This window comes from Pseudophryne corroboree, chromosome 6 (genome assembly GCF_028390025.1).
Source record: "Pseudophryne corroboree isolate aPseCor3 chromosome 6, aPseCor3.hap2, whole genome shotgun sequence".
Taxonomy (NCBI): domain Eukaryota; kingdom Metazoa; phylum Chordata; class Amphibia; order Anura; family Myobatrachidae; genus Pseudophryne; species Pseudophryne corroboree.
Window position 1 is genome coordinate 191,527,326 of NC_086449.1, and position 20,221 is coordinate 191,547,546.

General features: G+C 44.9%; 1 protein-coding gene across 1 annotated transcript in view; it reads right to left on the reverse strand.

Annotated features, from left to right (window-relative positions):
* Positions 1-20,221, reverse strand: part of NOX5 (NADPH oxidase 5) — a 96,086-nt gene that overhangs the window by 56,470 nt on the left and 19,395 nt on the right. The window contains exons 3-10 of the mRNA XM_063930389.1: positions 17,261-17,471; positions 16,885-17,119; positions 7,904-8,057; positions 5,827-6,002; positions 2,278-2,460; positions 2,027-2,159; positions 1,788-1,926; positions 949-977 (exon numbers count right to left, since the gene is read on the reverse strand). Of these exons, the coding sequence (XP_063786459.1) occupies positions 949-977; positions 1,788-1,926; positions 2,027-2,159; positions 2,278-2,460; positions 5,827-6,002; positions 7,904-8,057; positions 16,885-17,119; positions 17,261-17,471 (1,260 nt within the window). The remainder of the gene's footprint in view (positions 1-948; positions 978-1,787; positions 1,927-2,026; positions 2,160-2,277; positions 2,461-5,826; positions 6,003-7,903; positions 8,058-16,884; positions 17,120-17,260; positions 17,472-20,221) is intronic.

The window sequence follows — 20,221 nt, forward strand, 5'->3', positions numbered from 1 at the left end:
AAAAAGGTTGCAGCACAAATACTATATTTATATGGGAGATATACAGTAAATAACATAAATGGGACGGTAGAGACGATGTTCCTCCCAAAATATGAAAACACACGGAGACCATTTACTACAATTATCTTCTGAATAATATTTTAGCTGCATAAATGTATCTTTTATTGTGGCAGAAGAGGTTTTTCACGGAGCTCCTATATAGAGTACATGGAGTACAGTCTACAGCACCTGTTAGTATATCATGTTACTATGCAGACCGTGGTCTGCACAATATCTAAACCCAAGGAGGAAAGAGACCCTAAGGTCACCAAGACAGATCTTTCTAACACCTAACCAGTGGAAGCCAGGGTGACCTTTACTAACACTCTACATACAACCTACATGCTCAAGCTTATGAATGTTGCCTTGCTGGTTTTACACATTCTATATATGTCTATACAGCATATACAATGGTGGGTATCATTATTATTATTATTATCTTTTATTTATATGGCGCCACAAGGGTTTCAAACAGGAAAACAGCAACTTACAGTTGATGACAGTATAGGTATAGCCTGTGTCACTGATTTACTGTTTATGAAAGCTGAAGTACGGCTTTAGAACTTGTCAATGAGTTACATATCCACTCAATTTCAGATCATTTTCTATTATAATCAGTTTATTCTTTCATCAATGTACTCTATGCTATCAGTAATACGCTGTGTGTTGCAAACAGCTAGTGTGTTTCTATACAGCAAGAACTGGGAACGTGGATCACATCTACACCAAATGTATTGAGTTAATGTAGCCCAAATATATTATTTCAGTGGATGTTCCTTGAGTTTGACTTAGCAATATTTCCCGTATGGCTACTTCATTATCCTGCATGACGCTGGCAGGGCTGGAAGAGTATGTGAATGACTAATGTTCTTACAGTTTGATCATCCGTGCTTCGGCCTCCCTCCATACTGACACAGACCTCTTCTCCTGCCTGACTTCTGTGTGGTCTGTATGAAGTCAGTTTAATCTGGTCATCCATGTTATGGGCAATAGCTCCATTAGAGATGAAAAGAGGTTCCTAAACAGAGTCAATTGGAAATGTAATAGTGTCAGTCAGAGCTTCATGTTTAAGCATCTATTCCATAGTTTAGCAAAGCATTGTGATAGAACCTCTCAATGAAGTCAGTTTGACTACAGGGGAGATGTATCTAATCTTGGAGAGAGATCAGGTGGAGAAGTTGCCCAACGCAACCAATCAGATTCTGTCATTTATCTAGCACAGTCTTATGAAACTCAGACGCTTAATTGCTCACACTGGAGGTCATACTCTGACATAGACTCTGCACCTAGCGCGGTGCTGGTGCAAGTTTCCATGGTTGTGTATAAATAAACACCAAGCGCGAGTGTTGCGTTAGTGACGCATAGAATTGGTGTCCCAGTCCTTGCACAGTCACATGCACACCTGTACACTGGGGGACAGGCTGTCACTGGCATGAGCATAAAGCTACAGAAGCGACTACAGAAAAAGAAGCTACAGTGGTTACAGCATCGTGTGACCCAGAATCAGTTCCAGGGGGAGATGTACTAAGCCTTGAAAAGTGATAAAGTGGAGAGTGATAAAGTACCAGCCAATCAGCTCCTAACTGCCATATCACAGGCTGTGTTTGAAAAATGTCAATTAGGAGCTGATTGACATAGTTTATCACACTTCACTTTATCACTTTTTAAGGCTTAGTACATCTGGCCCCCAGAGTTTTGATTTGCTGGCAGATTTAACTGGGATGAATGTAGTAATATTTGATGTTCACACCTGACTTTTGTGCCTCTTCTTCAGATTCTGGGCCAGCCTCTTTGTCCCATGCCTCTTAGCATTCTCCGGAAGATGGAAGTAATCATAGAGTCTGTTTGTCCATTGTCCCAGTGAGCGGATGTGTAGCCATAGAGTGTCTGCAGGGGAGACAGCTGTATGACTGAATGCAGCAGGCTGGAGCCTTGGTTTGGATAATCAGTGCATGACATTAGTAGCAGACATGATCAGCTCCCTCACCTGCTTGCTCGGGGGCGCTGCTGATGGTAAATGGGTGCCATTCATACTTGGCAATAACAGGTATATTCAGGTACACATAGTCACCAGGCTTGTAATGAAAGGATGGTGGCCTCTTAATAACAAGATGAGTCACCTTCATGTAAAGTGATGAAAATAATCACATAAGTGACTAAATAGTAGTAATATAAATATATTTGTGAAATCAATGGAAATATGTCAAAGGAGAACTAGTGCGAGCATAGTAAATGTACCTTTGAGGGTAACAGGTTCACCTCTATGATGTACAGTCCACCCATACGTGATGCTGCCAATCCAAACAGTTTCTCCAGCACAAATAGGAGTCCCGGAGCCAGGAACCACTTCCAGAATTTAGGAGTGTGGAGGAACAACAGAATCCAGATCCAGATGTAAGACAAGTGCGTCCAGTAAAACACCTGAGGTAGAGGCTTATCATGTGACTTCAGTATGACAGTATCTACATCTGTCAATAAGCAACTGTGCCTAAGTTTCTCAGCGCAAGTGGCACAAATAAGCATTATCACATGTAACATAGAAATATATGAGGCCAGGGCTGGGTGGGGCCAGTACACTTTGGATTGTCTTGAGCCAAGCCACCTGCAGCCACATAGTACACAGCCATATCTGATGACAGTGACATGGAGTGGACGCGTCCCTGCTATTCCAGTAGTGGTTTATTTCTGTTCATAATGAGAATAGCCAGGGCCCAGGAGCATCTGCTGCACAGGTACTGTGTGATGGCAATAGCTTTCATCAATGAGAGTTTTGACACACATTCTGATTGGTAAATGCCTGGAACTATCCACCAATCAGTGTGCATGGAGCTGTCTCCTAGGAATGATGATGACACAGTATCACTTCATCTGCAGCATGCAGAGAGACAACATGGGACTGCATGAGGAGTGATGCATTCACATGGATAGCATGGAACAAGTTACAGTACTATCACATATCTTTAAGCCAACAGACAATATTACAGAGTTATACTTTATCATGTGAAATGAAAGTGTTAAAATGTATCCTGTATACGGCACGGCTAAGATAATAGCTCATTGGGGCCTTCTGCTCCAGTCCAAGTGGGTATTTCTGTGTCTTCTTTATAAACCACATATTTTATTTTATAAATGGGTCAAATGTAAGGTTTAGCTGGTTCCTACATCACCATTTAAACTAGAGATGAGCGGGTTCGGTTTCTTTGAATCCGAACCCGCACGAACTTCACTTTTTTTTTCACGGGTCCGAGCGACTCGGATCTTCCCGCCTTGCTCGGTTAACCCGAGCGCGCCCGAACGTCATCATGACGCTGTCGGATTCTCGCGAGACTCGGATTCTATATAAGGAGCCGCGCGTCGCCGCCATTTTCACACGTGCATTGAGATTGATAGGGAGAGGACGTGGCTGGCGTCCTCTCCATTAGAATAGATTAGAAGAGAGAGAGAGAGAGAGAGATTGTGCAGACAGAGTTTACCACAGTGACCAGTGCAGTTGTTGTTAAGTTAACTTTTATTTAATATATCCGTTCTCTGCTATATCCGTTCTCTGCCTGAAAAAAACGATACACAGCAGTCACACAGTGTGACTCAGTCTGTGTGCACTCAGCTCAGCCCAGTGTGCTGCACATCAATGTATAAAAGCTTATAATAATTGTGGGGGAGACTGGGGAGCACTGCAGGTTGTTATAGCAGGAGCCAGGAGTACATAATATTATATTAATTTAAAATTAAACAGTGCACACTTTTGCTGCAGGAGTGCCACTGCCAGTGTGACTAGTGGTGACCAGTGCCTGACCACCAGTATAGTAGTATATTGTTGTATACTATCTCTTTATCAACCAGTCTATATTAGCAGCAGACACAGTACAGTGCGGTAGTTCACGGCTGTGGCTACCTCTGTGTCGGCAGTCGGCACTCGGCAGGCAGTCCGTCCATCCATAATTGTATAATTATATACCACCTAACCGTGGTATTTTTTTTTCTTTCTTTATACCGTCGTCATAGTCATACTAGTTGTTACGAGTATACTACTATCTCTTTATCAACCAGTGTACAGTGCGGTAGTTCACGGCTGTGGCTACCTCTGTGTCGGAACTCGGCAGGCAGTCCGTCCATCCATAATTGTATTATTATAATATATACCACCTAACCGTGGTTTTTTTTTCATTCTTTATACCGTCATAGTCAGTCATACTAGTTGTTACGAGTATACTACTATCTCTTTATCAACCAGTGTACAGTGCGGTAGTTCACGGCTGTGGCTACCTCTGTGTCGGAACTCGGCAGGCAGTCCGTCCATCCATAATTGTATTATAATATATACCACCTAACCGTGGTTTTTTTTTCGTTCTTTATACCGTCGTCATACTAGTTGTTACGAGTATACTACTATCTCTTTATCAACCAGTGTACAGTGCGGTAGTTCACGGCTGTGGCTACCTCTGTGTCGGAACTCGGCAGGCAGTCCGTCCATCCATAATTGTATTATAATATATACCACCTAACCGTGGTTTTTTTTTCGTTCTTTATACCGTCGTCATACTAGTTGTTACGAGTATACTACTATCTCTTTATCAACCAGTGTACAGTGCGGTAGTTCACGGCTGTGGCTACCTCTGTGTCGGCACTCGGCAGGCAGTCCGTCCAACCATAATTGTATTATATACCACCTAACCGTGTTTTTTTTTTCATTCTTTATACCGTCGTCATACTAGTTGTTACGAGTATACTACTATCTCTTTATCAACCAGTGTACAGTGCGGTAGTTCACGGCTGTGGCTACCTCTGTGTCGGCACTCGGCAGCCCGTCCATAATTGTATATACCAGTGACCTAACCGTGGTTTTTTTTTCTTTCTTTATACATACATACTAGTTACGAGTATACTATCTCTTTATCAACCAGTCTATATATTAGCAGCAGACACAGTACAGTGCGGTAGTTCACGGCTGTGGCTACCTCTGTGTCGGCACTCGGCAGCCCGTCCATAATTGTATATACCACCTAACCGTGGTTTTTTTTTCTTTCTTTATACATACATACTGCAGTGCCACTCCTAGATGGGCCCGGTGTTTGTGTCGGCCACTAGGGTCGCTAATCTTACTCACACAGTCAGCTACCTCATTGCGCCTCTTTTTTTCTTTGCGTCATGTGCTGTTTGGGGAGGGTTTTTTGGAAGGGCCATCCTGCGTGACACTGCAGTGCCACTCCTAGATGGGCCCGGTGTTTGTGTCGGCCACTAGGGTCGCTAATCTTACTCACACAGCTACCTCATTGCGCCTCTTTTTTTCTTTGCGTCATGTGCTGTTTGGGGAGGGTTTTTTGGAAGGGACATCCTGCGTGACACTGCAGTGCCACTCCTAGATGGGCCCGGTGTTTGTGTCGGCCACTAGGGTCGCTTATCTTACTCACACAGCGACCTCGGTGCAAATTTTAGGACTAAAAATAATATTGTGAGGTGTGAGGTATTCAGAATAGACTGAAAAATGAGTGTAAATTATGGTTTTTGAGGTTAATAATACTTTGGGATCAAAATGACCCCCAAATTCTATGATTTAAGCTGTTTTTTAGTGTTTTTGGAAAAAAACACCCGAATCCAAAACACACCCGAATCCGACAAAAATAATTCGGTGAGGTTTTGCCAAAACGCGTTCGAACCCAAAACACGGCCGCGGAACCGAACCCAAAACCAAAACACAAAACCCGAAAAATTTCAGGCGCTCAACTCTAATTTAAACCTGTTACTATAACTGCAAAGCTATGTTGCTGTGTGTACTGCTGCTTTACCTACCTCAAAATGTCCTCCCTTCCTGACAAAGGTGCTGGAGCCCACAAGCACCAGGCAAATGAGGATCTGCAGCAGTATTCCCGTGATGGAGGCACTCCCGTATACCCAGCCAATGCCGGGCTGCAGTGTGAGGAGGTATTCCCAGAAAGTAAAAGAACCTGGATTTATGGCCTTGTTTACTAGGACAAAACAGATGTTAATTGTGCACACAGCAATGCCTTCCCTAAATAGTCCCTACCAATATGGCCTCTCACTCCAAAACATGCCCGCCTGGAAGTCTACCGCTATTTAAGTCACTTCTATATAAAATTTGTCATGATGTCATACTTTAAAATATGTGTCATAACACATAAATGGAGAAGACATGAGTGACGGTGTATAGGATACTAGAATGAAGCGGATGTTGTGACTGAGCTTAAATGAGGAGAATTTTGTGGCTGAACTCGAATTAAGCAAATTTCATGGAAGAATGCGTTATTTGACAGAGGAGCAAAGTTCCAGCGATATAGTTGCATTGTACTGTCACTTCAAACTTCTGCCCTCTACCACAATACACAACAAAGCTGAATGAATAGATAGTTGCTGTCTCTTTTCGATTTATTTTCAACTATCAAGTAAATTGTGTGCAATGTGAGCAATATGTCGTCATAGCACTTATTGTCTATGGGTACAAATAAATTCTCTTGGGGTGTGAGGTAAAATTTAAAATGTTCCTGACACAAAGGGCCTAATTCAGAGCTGATCGCAGCAGCAAAATTTTTCTCTAATGGGCAAAACCATGGGGATCATTCCGAGTTGATCGTTAGCTGAATTTGTTCGCAGCACAGCGATCAGGCTAAAAATCGGCAGTTCTGTGCATGCGTATGCCGCGCAATGCGCACGCACGACGTACGGGCACAACGAACAATGTAGTTTTGCACACGGTCTAGCGATGCATTTCAGTCGCACTGCTTGCCGCAGAGTGATTGACATGAAGTGGGCGTTTCTGAGTGGCAACTGACCGTTTTAAGGGAGTGTGCGGAAAAACGCAGGCATACCAGGAAAAACGCAGGCGTGGCTAGGCGAACGCTGGGCGGGTTTGTGACGTCAAATCCGGAACTGAATAGTCTGAAGTGATCGCAAGCGCTGATTAGGTTTTGAGCTACTCTGAAACTACACAAAAAAATGTTGTAGCCGCTCTGCGATACAACTGTTCGCACTTCTGCTAAGCTAAAATAGCTTGTGGCTCGCAGCTTCTGGTGTGGCCATGTCCCCGTAAGTTTGCAAACCCCCGCCACTGCTAAAAGGGCCTGATAAATCTTTTGGTGATGCTGGCCATGTCAAACACTTAAGGCCAAATACCAAAGGAGAAATATGCAAACTTCTACACCTGAATGCAAACTGAGGCAAATATTCCCCAATAACAGTTATTTTCTTCATCTGGAAATCTGCTGCTATTTGAGTCACTTCTATACAATTTGTCATGATGTCATACTTTAAAATATGTGGCATAACAGATAAATGGAGTAGACATGAGTGACGGTGCATGCGATACTAGAATGTAGCGGATGCTGTGGCTGAGCTTAAATGAGGAGAATTTTGTGGCTGAACTCAAATTAAGAGAATTTCGGGGCTGACCTCGAATGAAGTTATTTTATTCGGAATCCGAACTTTATGTCGACAGTGTCTAGGTCGACAGGGTTTCTAGGACGACAGGGTCTCTAGGTCGACAGGTCAAAAGGTCGACATGAGTTTTCCCCCAAAAAAATTTGTTGTTGAACTTTTTTATACTTAATGATCCACGCGGACTACGATTGGGAATAGTAACCTTGCCCAAAGCATGGTGAGCCATGCGATGGGACATGGTGCATTAATTGGGGTTCCCAGTCACTGTACGGAGAAAACGACACCAAAAAAACATAAAAAACTCCTTTTGACCTGTCGACCTAGACCATGTCGACCTAGAGACCCTGTCGACCTAGTTACTGTCAACCAACAGTGGTCGACCTAGTTACTGTCGACCCTCCATACCACACCCATTTTATTCATCCCTGATCTATAGTATATTTTACAAAATCTTACACATTGTCTTAATACTTACTGAAATTTATCACATGGGCGGCTGTATGAACAACAGTAAGAACAAATACTGCATATCCAACCAGCTCATGTAGGATGATGTTGTGATCCAATGGAAGGAAATGCACAACAAATGTAGTGCGCAGCCACGTGAGACAGCGCCGAAGCATCAAGATCTGAAGACATAAGAGAACATTAAATACAAAGCCTTGTACAACAATGAATACCAGCTGCTCTCAAGAGTAGTTCTCAATGGCCAAAACAGATTCTCCAGCACAGAATGTTAATAATTAGTCATGTTATTTTGTCTACACCAGACATGCCAAATTTGTGGGCCCCTACCGCCTACTTTTGCGGCCCGCGGGATGTGCGCAGGCGCCGGCCCCCAGCCTCTGCATCCTTGCTGAGCAGTACTACGGTACCGACTTGACAGCGGCGCCACGCTGGTGGCAAGGAAGGCAGAAAGCACTGCTAGGAGGGGTAATGTGGGCGGAGCGGGAGGATCAACGCTGCCAATAGCATCAGGGTAGATGCTAGATCCAAGTGGCCTAAGGGACCTTTTACGTCAGGGGGAGGAGCCACAACACAAGGGGGAAGTGCTAGGCCAGCGGGATAGTTCCTCTACTATCCACGCCACCAGGGGTGGAGGTGAGCGAACACAGGGTGGGGGGTGACACTGGCTATGAGAGAACACAGGGGTGGGGGTGACACTGGCTGGGAGAGAACACAGGGGTGGGGAGGGTGACACTGGCTGTGAGAGGCATATGTGTTATCTGGCGCCCGGTGGGGGGATGTTTGTTATCTGGCACTGTGGGCATATATCTGTATCTTTCACTGCGGGGGCATATGTGTATCTGGCACCGTGGGGGCATATGTGTTATCTGGCACCATGGGAGCATATGTGTATCTGGCACAGTGGGGGCATATGTGTATCTGGCACAGTGGGGGCATATGTGTATCTGGCACTATTGGTGGCATATGTGTATCTGGCCCCCATATATGTATATATGTATCACACTCCCATTTTTTTGGCACGCAAGCCTTCGGCGCGCGCACACAGTACCACTAAGATTTTTTTCCCACTTGCACCACTGCATTAAAGTAAATGTTTTCTTCACGATACTTGACATCTCTTTGATTATACTTTATTGTTGATTTTTCTAAAAAACCTTTGAAAATTGCATTTAAGACTCTTTTTCTTGCAGCCCACACAAGACTTAGACCTTGATTATTGTCCCAGTTGGGCTTTTGAGTTTGACATGCCTGCTTTAAATAAATCAAAACCCTCATATAGCTGTGTTCTGTGACAGGAATCAATGTGACACAGACTGATATGGGAGGGGGGCTGAGTGTAGGGGTGTTGAATACGTGAGCAGTGTAATATCTGATTTATAAATAAAATGGAGGAATGAAGCAAAGAGGCAGTAGGTATTATTGCATTACAGTATTCACTACAGTATATGAGCAAGAGTGAAATATATAGTTATGTCATTTCCATATGTCATTAGAGAACTTTTATTCTATTGGAAAATGATTTAATATTACATTAAAATAAAGGACAATAATGTAGACAAGTTTTGAACTGGAGACAAATGAAGGAGTGAGGAGCCTTGCACAAATAGAGGAAGATAGGAAGGGAAGCCAGGCAGTGCCGTAACTAGACATTTTGGTGCCCTGTGCCAGAAAGAGAATTGGTGCCCCCATATTTAAAATAGGGACAGTGGCCGCCCAAGGCGCGCTCCCTAAATATAGGGCCAGGGTCGGACTGGCCCACAGGGGTACCAGGGAAACCAGCGGTAGGCCCCACTGCCTGAGGGCCCACTGCTTCCTCTAAGGATCAGATTCCAGACTGTGCACTTGTATTATACATGGTAGATATATTGCATTGCACTAGACTATTGTGTATTTCAAGCCTCTGTGGAGGCTGGCCACACCCCCTTTGTAGGCTGACCACACCCCTAAGTGTGGGCCCCTATCACTGCATCCCCCCGGTGGGCCCTTCATGCCCCAGTCCGACACTGTATAGGGCCATGGCTTCATGGGGAAGGGGCATGGCCACAGAATAGTATCAATTCACATTGCACCGCACAGTAGTGTCCGTCAGTTACATTACACCACACAGTAGTGTCTGTTACTCAACTTATACCACACAGTAGTACTCCTTATAAATGTAATGCTACAGAAGAGCCCCTTACACACATTATGCCAAGTAGTGCACCTTATACACTTTATGCCAGGTAGTGCTCCTACACATTGTGCACCTCATGCTCTCCTCCACCTTATGGAACTGGGCACCTCATGCAAACTACTCTGCACCTTCCTGCAAAACATGGTGTGGGTGGTGATGGCCCGGCTGACATGTTTCTGGCCTGTATTATGTGAGTGCAGTACAATTTATTGAGGTTTACGAGAAGGGGAGAGAGAGTGAGGGATAGCAAGGCAGGGAGAGAGAGAGGGAGATTGACAGAGAGAGAGTGGGGTGGGAGAGAGAGACAGATGAGGGTGAGTGGGAGAGAGAGACAGAGAGGGATGGAAAGGGACAGGGAGAGAGGGAGGGAAGGAGAGAAATAGGTGGGAGAGGGAGAGATAGATGAGAGAGGGAGGGAAGGAGAGATAGGTGGGAGATGGAGAGACAGATGAGAGAGGGGTGGGAGGGTGGTGAGAGAGAGAGGGTGGTAGAAGGAGAGAGGGGTGGGAAATGGAGAGAGAGGGGGGAGAGAGACAGTGGGATGGGAGGGATAGAGAAGGGGTGGGAGCGTGAGAGAGGGGTGGGAGTAGAAAGAAAGGGGTGGTACAGAGAGAGAGGGGCGTAAGAGAGAGAGAGAGTTGGGGGGAGAGAAAGGTGTCAAGGAGAGAGAGAGGGATGGGAGGGAGAGAGAAGGAGATGGGAGCGTTAGAGAGGGGTGGGAGTACAGAGAAAGGGGTGGTACAGAGAGAGAGGGGAGTAAGAGAGAGAGATTTGGGAGAGAGAGAAAGGTGCCAGAGAAGGGAGAGAGAGAGGGGTGGGAGGGGAGAGAGATGGGAGGGAGAAAGAGAGGGGGTGAGAAGGAGACACAGAAAGAGAGGTGTGGGAGAGAGAGGGGGTGGGAGGGAGGGGATGGGGAGAAAGAGGGGTCAGGGGTGGAGACAGAGGAGGAGAGAGAGAGGGGTGGGAGAGGGAAAGAAAGAGATCAGGAGAGTGAGAGAGGGGTGTGCTGTGTGCTAGGCACTGTCAGCACACACCTTAGTTACGGCCCTGAAGCCAGGCAGTAGCGAATTTCCCATTGAGGCACTTGTTTGGAGGTGGCAATTGGATGCTTGTGTTGGTACTGTCACCCCAAAAAGTGCCAGTAACTGCTAAAAATGTCCACTGTACTGTACCATATGCCATCTTTAATGGATTGTAAATGGTTAGGACATGCAGAGACTGCCCCTGTAAGCTGTCCTACTTAGTAAATATTTCTACATAATTAAAATGTCATAGTAGATTTATTTTATTATATTAAATTGACTATCACTTATTAAATTGACTAGCACTCAATGGCAGCTGCAGTATTGCATATATGGGCAAAAATAAGAAAGAAGACATCTTCCGACATAATGGACATGGAACTACAACTGAAATCCAGACAACACTATGACCAATAAGTGGCTATTCACAGACACATTCAAAATATTCATGATTAAGTCTGTGGATATCAAGCCTTCTGGAGTTGGTCACACATAGGGGGTCATTCCGAGTTGTTCGCTCGCAAGCCGCTTTTAGCAGCTTTGCACACGCTAAGCCGCCGCCTACTGGGAGTGAATCTTAGCTTATCAAAATTGCGAACGAAAGATTAGCAATATTGCGAATAGACACTTCTTAGCAGTTTCTGAGTAGCTCCAAACTTACTCGGCATCTGCGATCAGTTCAGTGCTTGTCGTTCCTGGTTTGACGTCACAAACACACCCAGCGTTCGCCCAGACACTCCTCCGTTTCTCCAGCCACTCCCGAGTTTTTCCCAGAAACGGTAGCGTTTTTTCACACACTCCCATAAAACGGCCAGTTTCCGCCCAGAAACACCCACTTCCTGTCAATCACATTACGATCACCAGAACGAAGAAAAAACCTCGTAATGCCGTGAGTAAAATTCCTAACTGCATAGCAAATTTACTTGGCGCAGTTGCACTGCGGACATTGCGCATGCGCATTAGCGACTAATCGCTCCGCTGCGACAAAAAAATAACGAGCGAACAACTCGGAATGACCCCCATAATACACTGATCCTGATCCTCATCACTACTATGGGGTATATTCAATTAGTTTCGGATCCTCTCAGACGGAGAGGATCCGACACTTCACTATTCAATTTGCAGACTTTTTTTTAAAGTCGAATTGGCATTGTCGAAAACGGGCCAAAAACCTGTCGGAAACGCCCGCAAATTTGACAAAAAATGTGGATCCGCGGCTAATCTGACGATACACGTGTTTTCCGACAAGTCAGATTTTTCCGACAAGTCAGAAAAGCAGCACTGGAACTGAATAGGTAGAATCCAGATTCGCCCAAAAAAGTCGAAAAGTGCAGTTTTTCTGACTTGTCAGAAATTCGGACACTAATTGAATAAACCCATATATAATAAAATAATAGGCTAAGCAGATTCACTGTATGATTATGAAAGCACTTTTAGGACCAGAGGACCAGCAGATACACTATCTCTAAAGGGGGGTACTCACGGAGCGATATTCTAAGCAATCTGACTAGATTGCTTAGAATATCAGCACGATCGCTCCGTGTGTAGCCCCCTCGGCGATAGCGATGCGCGGCCCCGCACATCGCTATCGCTGCTGCTAGATTGGCCTGCATGCAGGCCAATCTAGCGGGTCGCTCACTTCACCCGCTGGGTGAAGTGAGCGGCCCCCCCGTCTCCCCCTGCACGCTCAGCACAGATCGCGCTGTGCTGAGCGGCAGGAGAGATGTGTGCTGAGCGGTTCGCTCAGCACACATCTCTCCTGCATCGGCCCGTGAGTACTGGGCTTTACATTACATGGTTAATGAAGACATCTTCTGTATCCCAATAGTAAGAGCATAACATTTGTGTCTTTCTGGATTATGCTCCATCACACTGTAGGAGAGCTCTCCAACACCTCCTTTACCTTCTCTATGCTCTCCTATGGCTCTGATTTCCCCTGGAACCAGACCGACAATACACAAGGGTACACAGCTATTCCAGGGCTCCCAGATGACCTCCCCAATTGGCACTTCCAGACTGGTATAAAGGAATTCAACCACAATCTGTCATTAAAAGTAAAAGATTTCACACCTCCAGAATGCTTGCTGAGAAATGCATGCTTTTAGGGGATGAAATGGAAATGGCATCCTGACATTCTGGGTCCTATAGTTATACTCGAATAGCCTCAGCTGCAATACAACTTGAATGTGCATGTACTTTATTAGCCATTTCTGGGGATCTGTTTACCATGGAATAAAGTAATACCACGGCAAACGCTAACTTACTAATATTTTCACAATTCTGCCTCTGGGAGTTACAATATGCAGGGCCGGCAACAGAAATCTTGGGGCCGGTTCAAAGATATCCCTGGAGCCCCCACAACCCTCCTTGATCCTCCTTTTTAAGAGGAGGGTGATATAAAAAAATAGTTTGTGTGTGTGTGTATATATATATATATATATATATATACACCCATATTTTAAATAAAAATATTATACAGTATTATTTGATTGGGAGCTGGGAGTGTTCAAGTAATTACTTTTCAGTTTTTACTGTCAATGATGACACTTATACCCCTTTTACACCAAAATCCCGTCTCTGACCCAGGATTTGGACTCCCCCCATTTCACTGCAGTGCTGATCCGGGATATTCCTGGATTGGCACCGTTTACACTGCACCCAGGTGCAGTGTCTTGTGGGCCGGCGCTTAGAGATGATGTCATCCCCAAGCGCCGGCCCACACTGCAGATCGGGACTCCGTAGCGTCTCGCCGGGGGCAAGCACAGCAATCTGGAAGCTGCTGTGCTGCCCCCAGCCTCCGGCGCTTCCAGGCACCAGACATGGCGCTGCTGTCTGCATAGACAGCATGTGCCATGTCCCCAGCCGCAGCATGGCAACCAGCACGGCGCCGCTGTCTGCATAGACAGCGTGCACCGTGACCCCCAGCCTCCCGACCGCCTGCCGGACACTGCGGTACGGGAGGTTTGCCATGCTGTAAATGGGTGCCGGGTCGGCCGACCCGGCTTACCCATTTACACCGCCTCCTTCTCGGGTCTTACCCTTGTCCAACCCTGCGTATGTGCCGTGTTGGATTCCCAGGAAAGTGGACCCGGGGTTTAGGAGAAGGACCCTTTTACACCACCTGCAGTCCCAGGATTTTGCGCGCTCCCGTGCAAAATCCCGGGATATTTCAGGTGGTGTAAAAGGGGTATAACTGTGCCAACCAAAGGGGCTCACCAAAGCTACGTGGAACATTAATCTGACTCAGACTGTCAATGTGCCCGGCAGGTGGTGGTCTTCCTCCTGGGTGGCCCAGTTCTGCAGCGGTGGCCGCAGGGACAGATAAGGCAGGGCTGGCAGAGCGTGTACTAACCTAAAAACATTTTTAGGTGCTGCAGCCTTGTTTGTGCCCCTGATCATTGAACTGCAGGACACCATACAGAAGTCCCCTTTAGCCCCTCCTGTTGCTGGGCCTGACAGTATGTGCTGAAATATCTGTAACAACCACCATTTCCAAAGGACAACATTTGGCTTCTGTGACCAAGCCAGAGAATGAACTCCTTCAGTGAATGACATCAAGCTAAGAAAAGCAATTAACAGAATTTCTCATAATAGGGTCCATTCTCTGTCCTATATCCCTGTTCTCTATGGAGACTTTAATGATGGTGCCTACATCTTACATTGTTGGCATACATCTCTTTGGTGGCTCAGTTAGCACCCCCTCCCCACCACCACCACCTTATATTAAGTTCTATATAATTATCAACATTTTGCATAATCTGGTATGTACATCGGATGTATTTAAGATACTCTTTGATATAACTAATTCACCATTGGGTCCCATCATTGTTCAGCTTACACCTAGGAAAATAAAATGGCAAGTAACAGGATTAGATATGGGCATATCCTACTGATAGATGTAACTTTTTTTAATAGGATACCACTTTTAGTTGCTTATTTAAACTGTAGTTGGTGTAAAGTAGGGGTGGGCAAAATACGGCCCGTGGGCCGGATGCGGCCTGCAAACCGATCCTGCCCGGCCCACTGCCTCCCACCAGCGAGCAATGACAAGCGGCCCGACCGGCTGAGCTGCTTGTCATTGCTCTGCACTGCAGTACCTCCAAGCTGCCAGCTGCGCCTCTCTCCCCTGCTGCTGCTGCGTTGTAGCAGCCTTCTCCTTCCGCCTCCAGAGTCCCAGTGACAACGGCTGTGATCAGCCGAAAAGGGGGTGGGGCTACACAGGACCTCAGGGAGGCGGAGCTACACGGGACAAGAGCCAGACTGCTAGAGACCCATTCCTCCTGCCGCTGCCAGCCAGATCAATAAGTTAATGGGAAAAGTGAGTAAGAGAAAAAAAGTGTGTGTGTGTGTGTGTGTGTGTGTGTGTGTGTGTGTGTATGTGTATGTGTGGGGGGGGGCAGTGGCGTCAGACTGTTTTTAGGTTTGGGGAGAGAGATCTTTAGCTCTTGCTAAACCAACCCCTCCCGTGTTCTGTCACGTGTCACCCCCCCGTGTTCTGTCATCGTGTCACCCCCACCATGTTCTGTCACTGTGTCACACACCCCGTGTTCTGTCACTGTCACCCCCCCTCCCCGTGTTCTGTCACTGTGCCACACACCCCCGTGTTCTGTCACCGTGTCACACCTTTCCCCAGGGGCCATAAGACACTGGATAATTTGCTTGCTGAACAATAATTATCCTAAATAAAATGTTAATGTGTAAAAGGGGGCTCTACCTGCTGTAATGTGTAAAAGGGGGCTCTACCTTCCATACTGTGTAAAAGGGAGCTCTACCTGCCGTAATGTGTGTAAAAGGGGCTCTACCTGGTGTAATGTGTGTAAGTGGCGCTGTGTGGCGCAATTTGAATAATGGAGACTATTGCCTAATATGAATCTGTATTATTTTTTGTCCACACTCCTTCCACATGAAGCCACGTCCCTATATTTTTGGCAAGTGGGGGAGCTGCTATTTTGTATGTGGCCCTCAGATACTGACAGGAAATGTCAAGTAGCCCCTCAGCTGAAATAATTGCCCACCCCTGGTGTAAAGTCACATTTTAGTCTTTTTTTAATGCTTTGTTTTAGTAAAGATTTAGTCAGTGGATCTCAGTTTTCATTATAGGCTAATTTTAGTCAATGTTTTAGTCATAACTTTTGCAAACAGTTTAATGATGCTGTAATGGATTTTGCTGAAGAACATTTCTCTAAAATTCCCTTGAGAAGTTTGTTTATCTTTAAGTATGTGTTTAGTAGTCTAAGCTCAGTAGGCTGAGAATGTGTTACATACTGAGTCTGGCGTACCATGTACTCCCCTATATCATATACAAATGAATGCCTTAAGTTTGTTAGAACAAACAAGTGCTATACACAATCATATTTCCTTCACAGCAGGTCATATTTATTTTCTGCAAATATCTAGAACACATAATTATTCTTTAAAAATTTAAAACCATACTTCCAGTGTTAATTTTGACAAGGGTTTTTTTTAGTTAAGATTTAGTCAGTGGATCTAATTTTTCATTTTAGTCTCATTTTAGTCCTGAAATAAACTATAGTCGATGAATACTTTTAGTCAGAATTTTTGTAGACAAAATTAACACTGTTCTCTTCAGGAGTTGGTTAATGCAGGGAAGCTGAAACATACAAGTGACACTAATTTGGCTTACTTTGCATAATTATACCTGCTTGTTTGCTATAAAACTTGTATTTTAAACAAATAGACAATAATTTAAAAGAAAAAAAAGCTAATTTATAAAAAGAGACAAATAATGAGTTGAGGCCACCAGTGGATGTAGACAGTGAATTAGAGACCTACCACAATAAACATGCAGTTGAAGTTCAGGCACTGGCCACAACCCTTGGCTACCATAATCCAGCCCCCAAGATTGGAATGATTGACAGCTGCCAGGGTAAAGAGCAATACACTGACACAGCAGTAGGAGCACATGAACAGAACCTTGCTGCGATTGTTGTGCCAGTAGGTTGGAGTCAGGTAGCGAGGGGTGTGATTTTTCTTTTCTATGGTCGGAGGCTTGAGCCAGTTGGCAGCACTGAATAGAAAATAAGAATAAAGTTTAATATACATTTTATATTTCTACTATAATTGGTATATTAATTCTAGTGGGGTTTTAATGGAAATATATGAAGTAATGTAATGAATTTGTGCTTGTTGGACCAGTTAGAAAGTCCACCTGATTGTTAAGTTCTCCATGACTTCTGGGAAACGCTCCAGTTGTTCCTTTAGTTCCTGGAATGTGATGGATCCACTGTTGTCCTGGTCAGCAGACTGGAAAAGTATGAGTGTCAAGTCACCTAGCTTCTCCTCCGGCAATGATATGGCGTTCTCAAGAAGACAAGACTTCAGAACTGTACGCAGCTCATCTGGGTCAATAGAACCACTGCCTGAATTAATAACATTTCATATTACCATTGTTAGGGCGGAACCAGGATTTACTCAAAAAGCCAAATAGACTTTTGCCTACCTTTTATTTAATTTTTTTTAATGAACATGCTCAGAGAATTTAAATATTTGTTATAAACATTTTTTTTTACATTCGGGCAGGCAGCATCCATCCGGGCGCCTTGCCCACTCTTCCGTGACTCGAGGCTGTAAGCGACAATCGATTTTTGGGGTGCATGCGAATCTCCTGTTCCGAGAGAGTAGCACACCCTCCAATTGTACCATTTTAGCCGTACCGTACCATTTTTTAATGGTCTGTACCGGCAAACATGGGCTTTGTACCAGGTGCAGTGTCTCCGGATTTCTATAGCAGAACTGTGGGGCCATGCCTTCTTTACCCATGGTCACGCCCCTTTCCTAATCTGTACCAGTTTTTAACTCAGACATGTTGGAGAGTATGGAATAGGCAAGTATGATGTATGTAGACACACAGCATATCCCATAGATTGTAAGCTTGCGAGCAGGGACCCCCTACCTCTATGACTGTTTGTTTTTACTCGGTTTTGTCTTCTGATTGTGTCCAGTTGTAAAGCGCAACAGAATTTGCTTGCTATATAAGAAACTGTTAATAAATAAATAAATAAATAAATAAATAAATAAATAAATAAATCAATATTGGGACAGTGCTGTAAACACGGTGCAGCAATGGTGTGTGGGTCTGTTACTTACTACTGGTTCAAAATATATAGTAGACCCATTTACAGTACCTTGGTGAATAGACCCCACAGTGAATTATGACTGGCTGCTTTTGTGCAGAGAAGGAGATGTAAGCATAGTGTTAAATAACATTGACAATAGCGCTGGCTAGTATACTGTATAATGCACCCAGCCCATTACCCTGGGAACACATTAATGCAGCCCATGTGTGGGGGAGGATATGCAAACTTTGCAGCCTGCCTAGAAATTCCATCCAGAAGAAACAGCAGTATCCAGATAAAACGGCCCTTTATTCACCACAGTAACTTAAAAAGAAATTATTGCCGTGTTGTGTTACTGTGGTGCATAAAAGGACTTTTTAATTACACACCAAGGATGCTGCTGTTTCCTCTGGATGTAATTACCAGGGAGAAAAATACGGTAACTATTAATATTTTCAAAGAAAGATAAACCTGGGGATATATCTAGTTAAAACTGCCAGCAGTATATTTAAGCTAAAGGAGATTTCCACCATGAGGCAACTTTTTTTATGAATTGGTTTTTACATCCTTCAGATTTCGCCAAATAATTTATCTTAAAAGTATCTTTATTGTCCGACCTGGTTCTATCCTTTCCACCAAGGATTATATATTATCTATTCCACGATCTATCTATCTATCTATCTATCTATCTATCTATCTATCTATCTATCTATCTATCTATCTATCTATCTATCTATCGTATAAACATAAGCAACCAAGACAGATAAAGCAATGTACTTGGTAAATATTGTACCAGGGGGCTCCCACAGCAATAAATTAAACTCACCTGGAGGTGGACTAAACAAATGTAAGCTTTGCATTAAGCTAAGCTATGTAGAAGTCAGGTATTAGAATGGGTTGGAGCTGGGAGACCGGCACTGGGGATCGCGGCGGTCAGCATACCGACCCCTGGATCCCGACAGCAGAATGCCGGCGGTGGCGTGGGGGGGGGGTGTCAAGCGCAACAACGCCCCTTGCGGGCATGCTGCGCATGCCACGCAGCAGGCTCGGTGGCTCGCTGAGCTCACCACAGGTTCTATTCCCACTCTATGGGAATAGTGCCCGTGGGTCGGCATTCTGTGTGCCGGCAGTGTGATTATTCGGGATCCCGCCGTCGCATGGTGACCGCCAGGATCCTGAGCGCCGGTCACATGACCAGATCCCATTAGAACATACAGTGGCGAATTTCCCATTAGGCACATGAGGCACTTGTTTGGGGTTGGCACTTGATGCTTGTGTTGGTACTGTCAGCCCAAAAAGTACCAGTAACTGCATAATATATCCACTGTACTGTACCATATGCCATCTTAAATGGAGTGTAAATGGGTAGGACATGCACATACTGTCCCTTTAAGCTGTCTTACTTAGTAAAATTTTTTACATAATTAAAATGTCATAGTGTTTTTTTTAAGTATTCTGTTAAATTGGCTATCATCAAATAAGGGCTTAAGAAAATCAATTAAAACAATAAAATTGGGCATGCGGGGGGTGGCCGTTACTGTTGTGACTATGGGCGCCCTCACCCCTAAATCCGGACCTAAGACCAAAGTCATATTAAGGGCATACACTAGAAATCAATGCATATTAATGAGTTACTGGCTGATCAGGTGACCATAAATCATACAGTACAGTTTATGGGCTGATTCTCTCAATTTTCAGTAACTGTACATGTGATTCAGAGTTGTACATATCTCATCTGTAACTCCATTTGTGGCTTAGTGGGTGTAACCAGATGGCAATTGGATGTTCGCATGTAGGCTAGGTGTACAATGGGCATGTCTGCACAAGGAAAGGGGGGGGGGGGCTCCAGTTGACTGGAAACCCCCCTTCCCCCAGGGCCGCCGACGGCTTTGCTAGGTCCTGGTACTGTGAGGGTGTGTGGCCAACTCAGGAAGGTGTGGCCAGGCCCATCTGTGCAAAAAAGTAAAAAATAGAGTGACTTTGTGTATGCCCGCCAAGCCAAGCACGCTCCCCCACTTGACCGCCGCACATCAAACAGGGAGAGAGGGCTGACT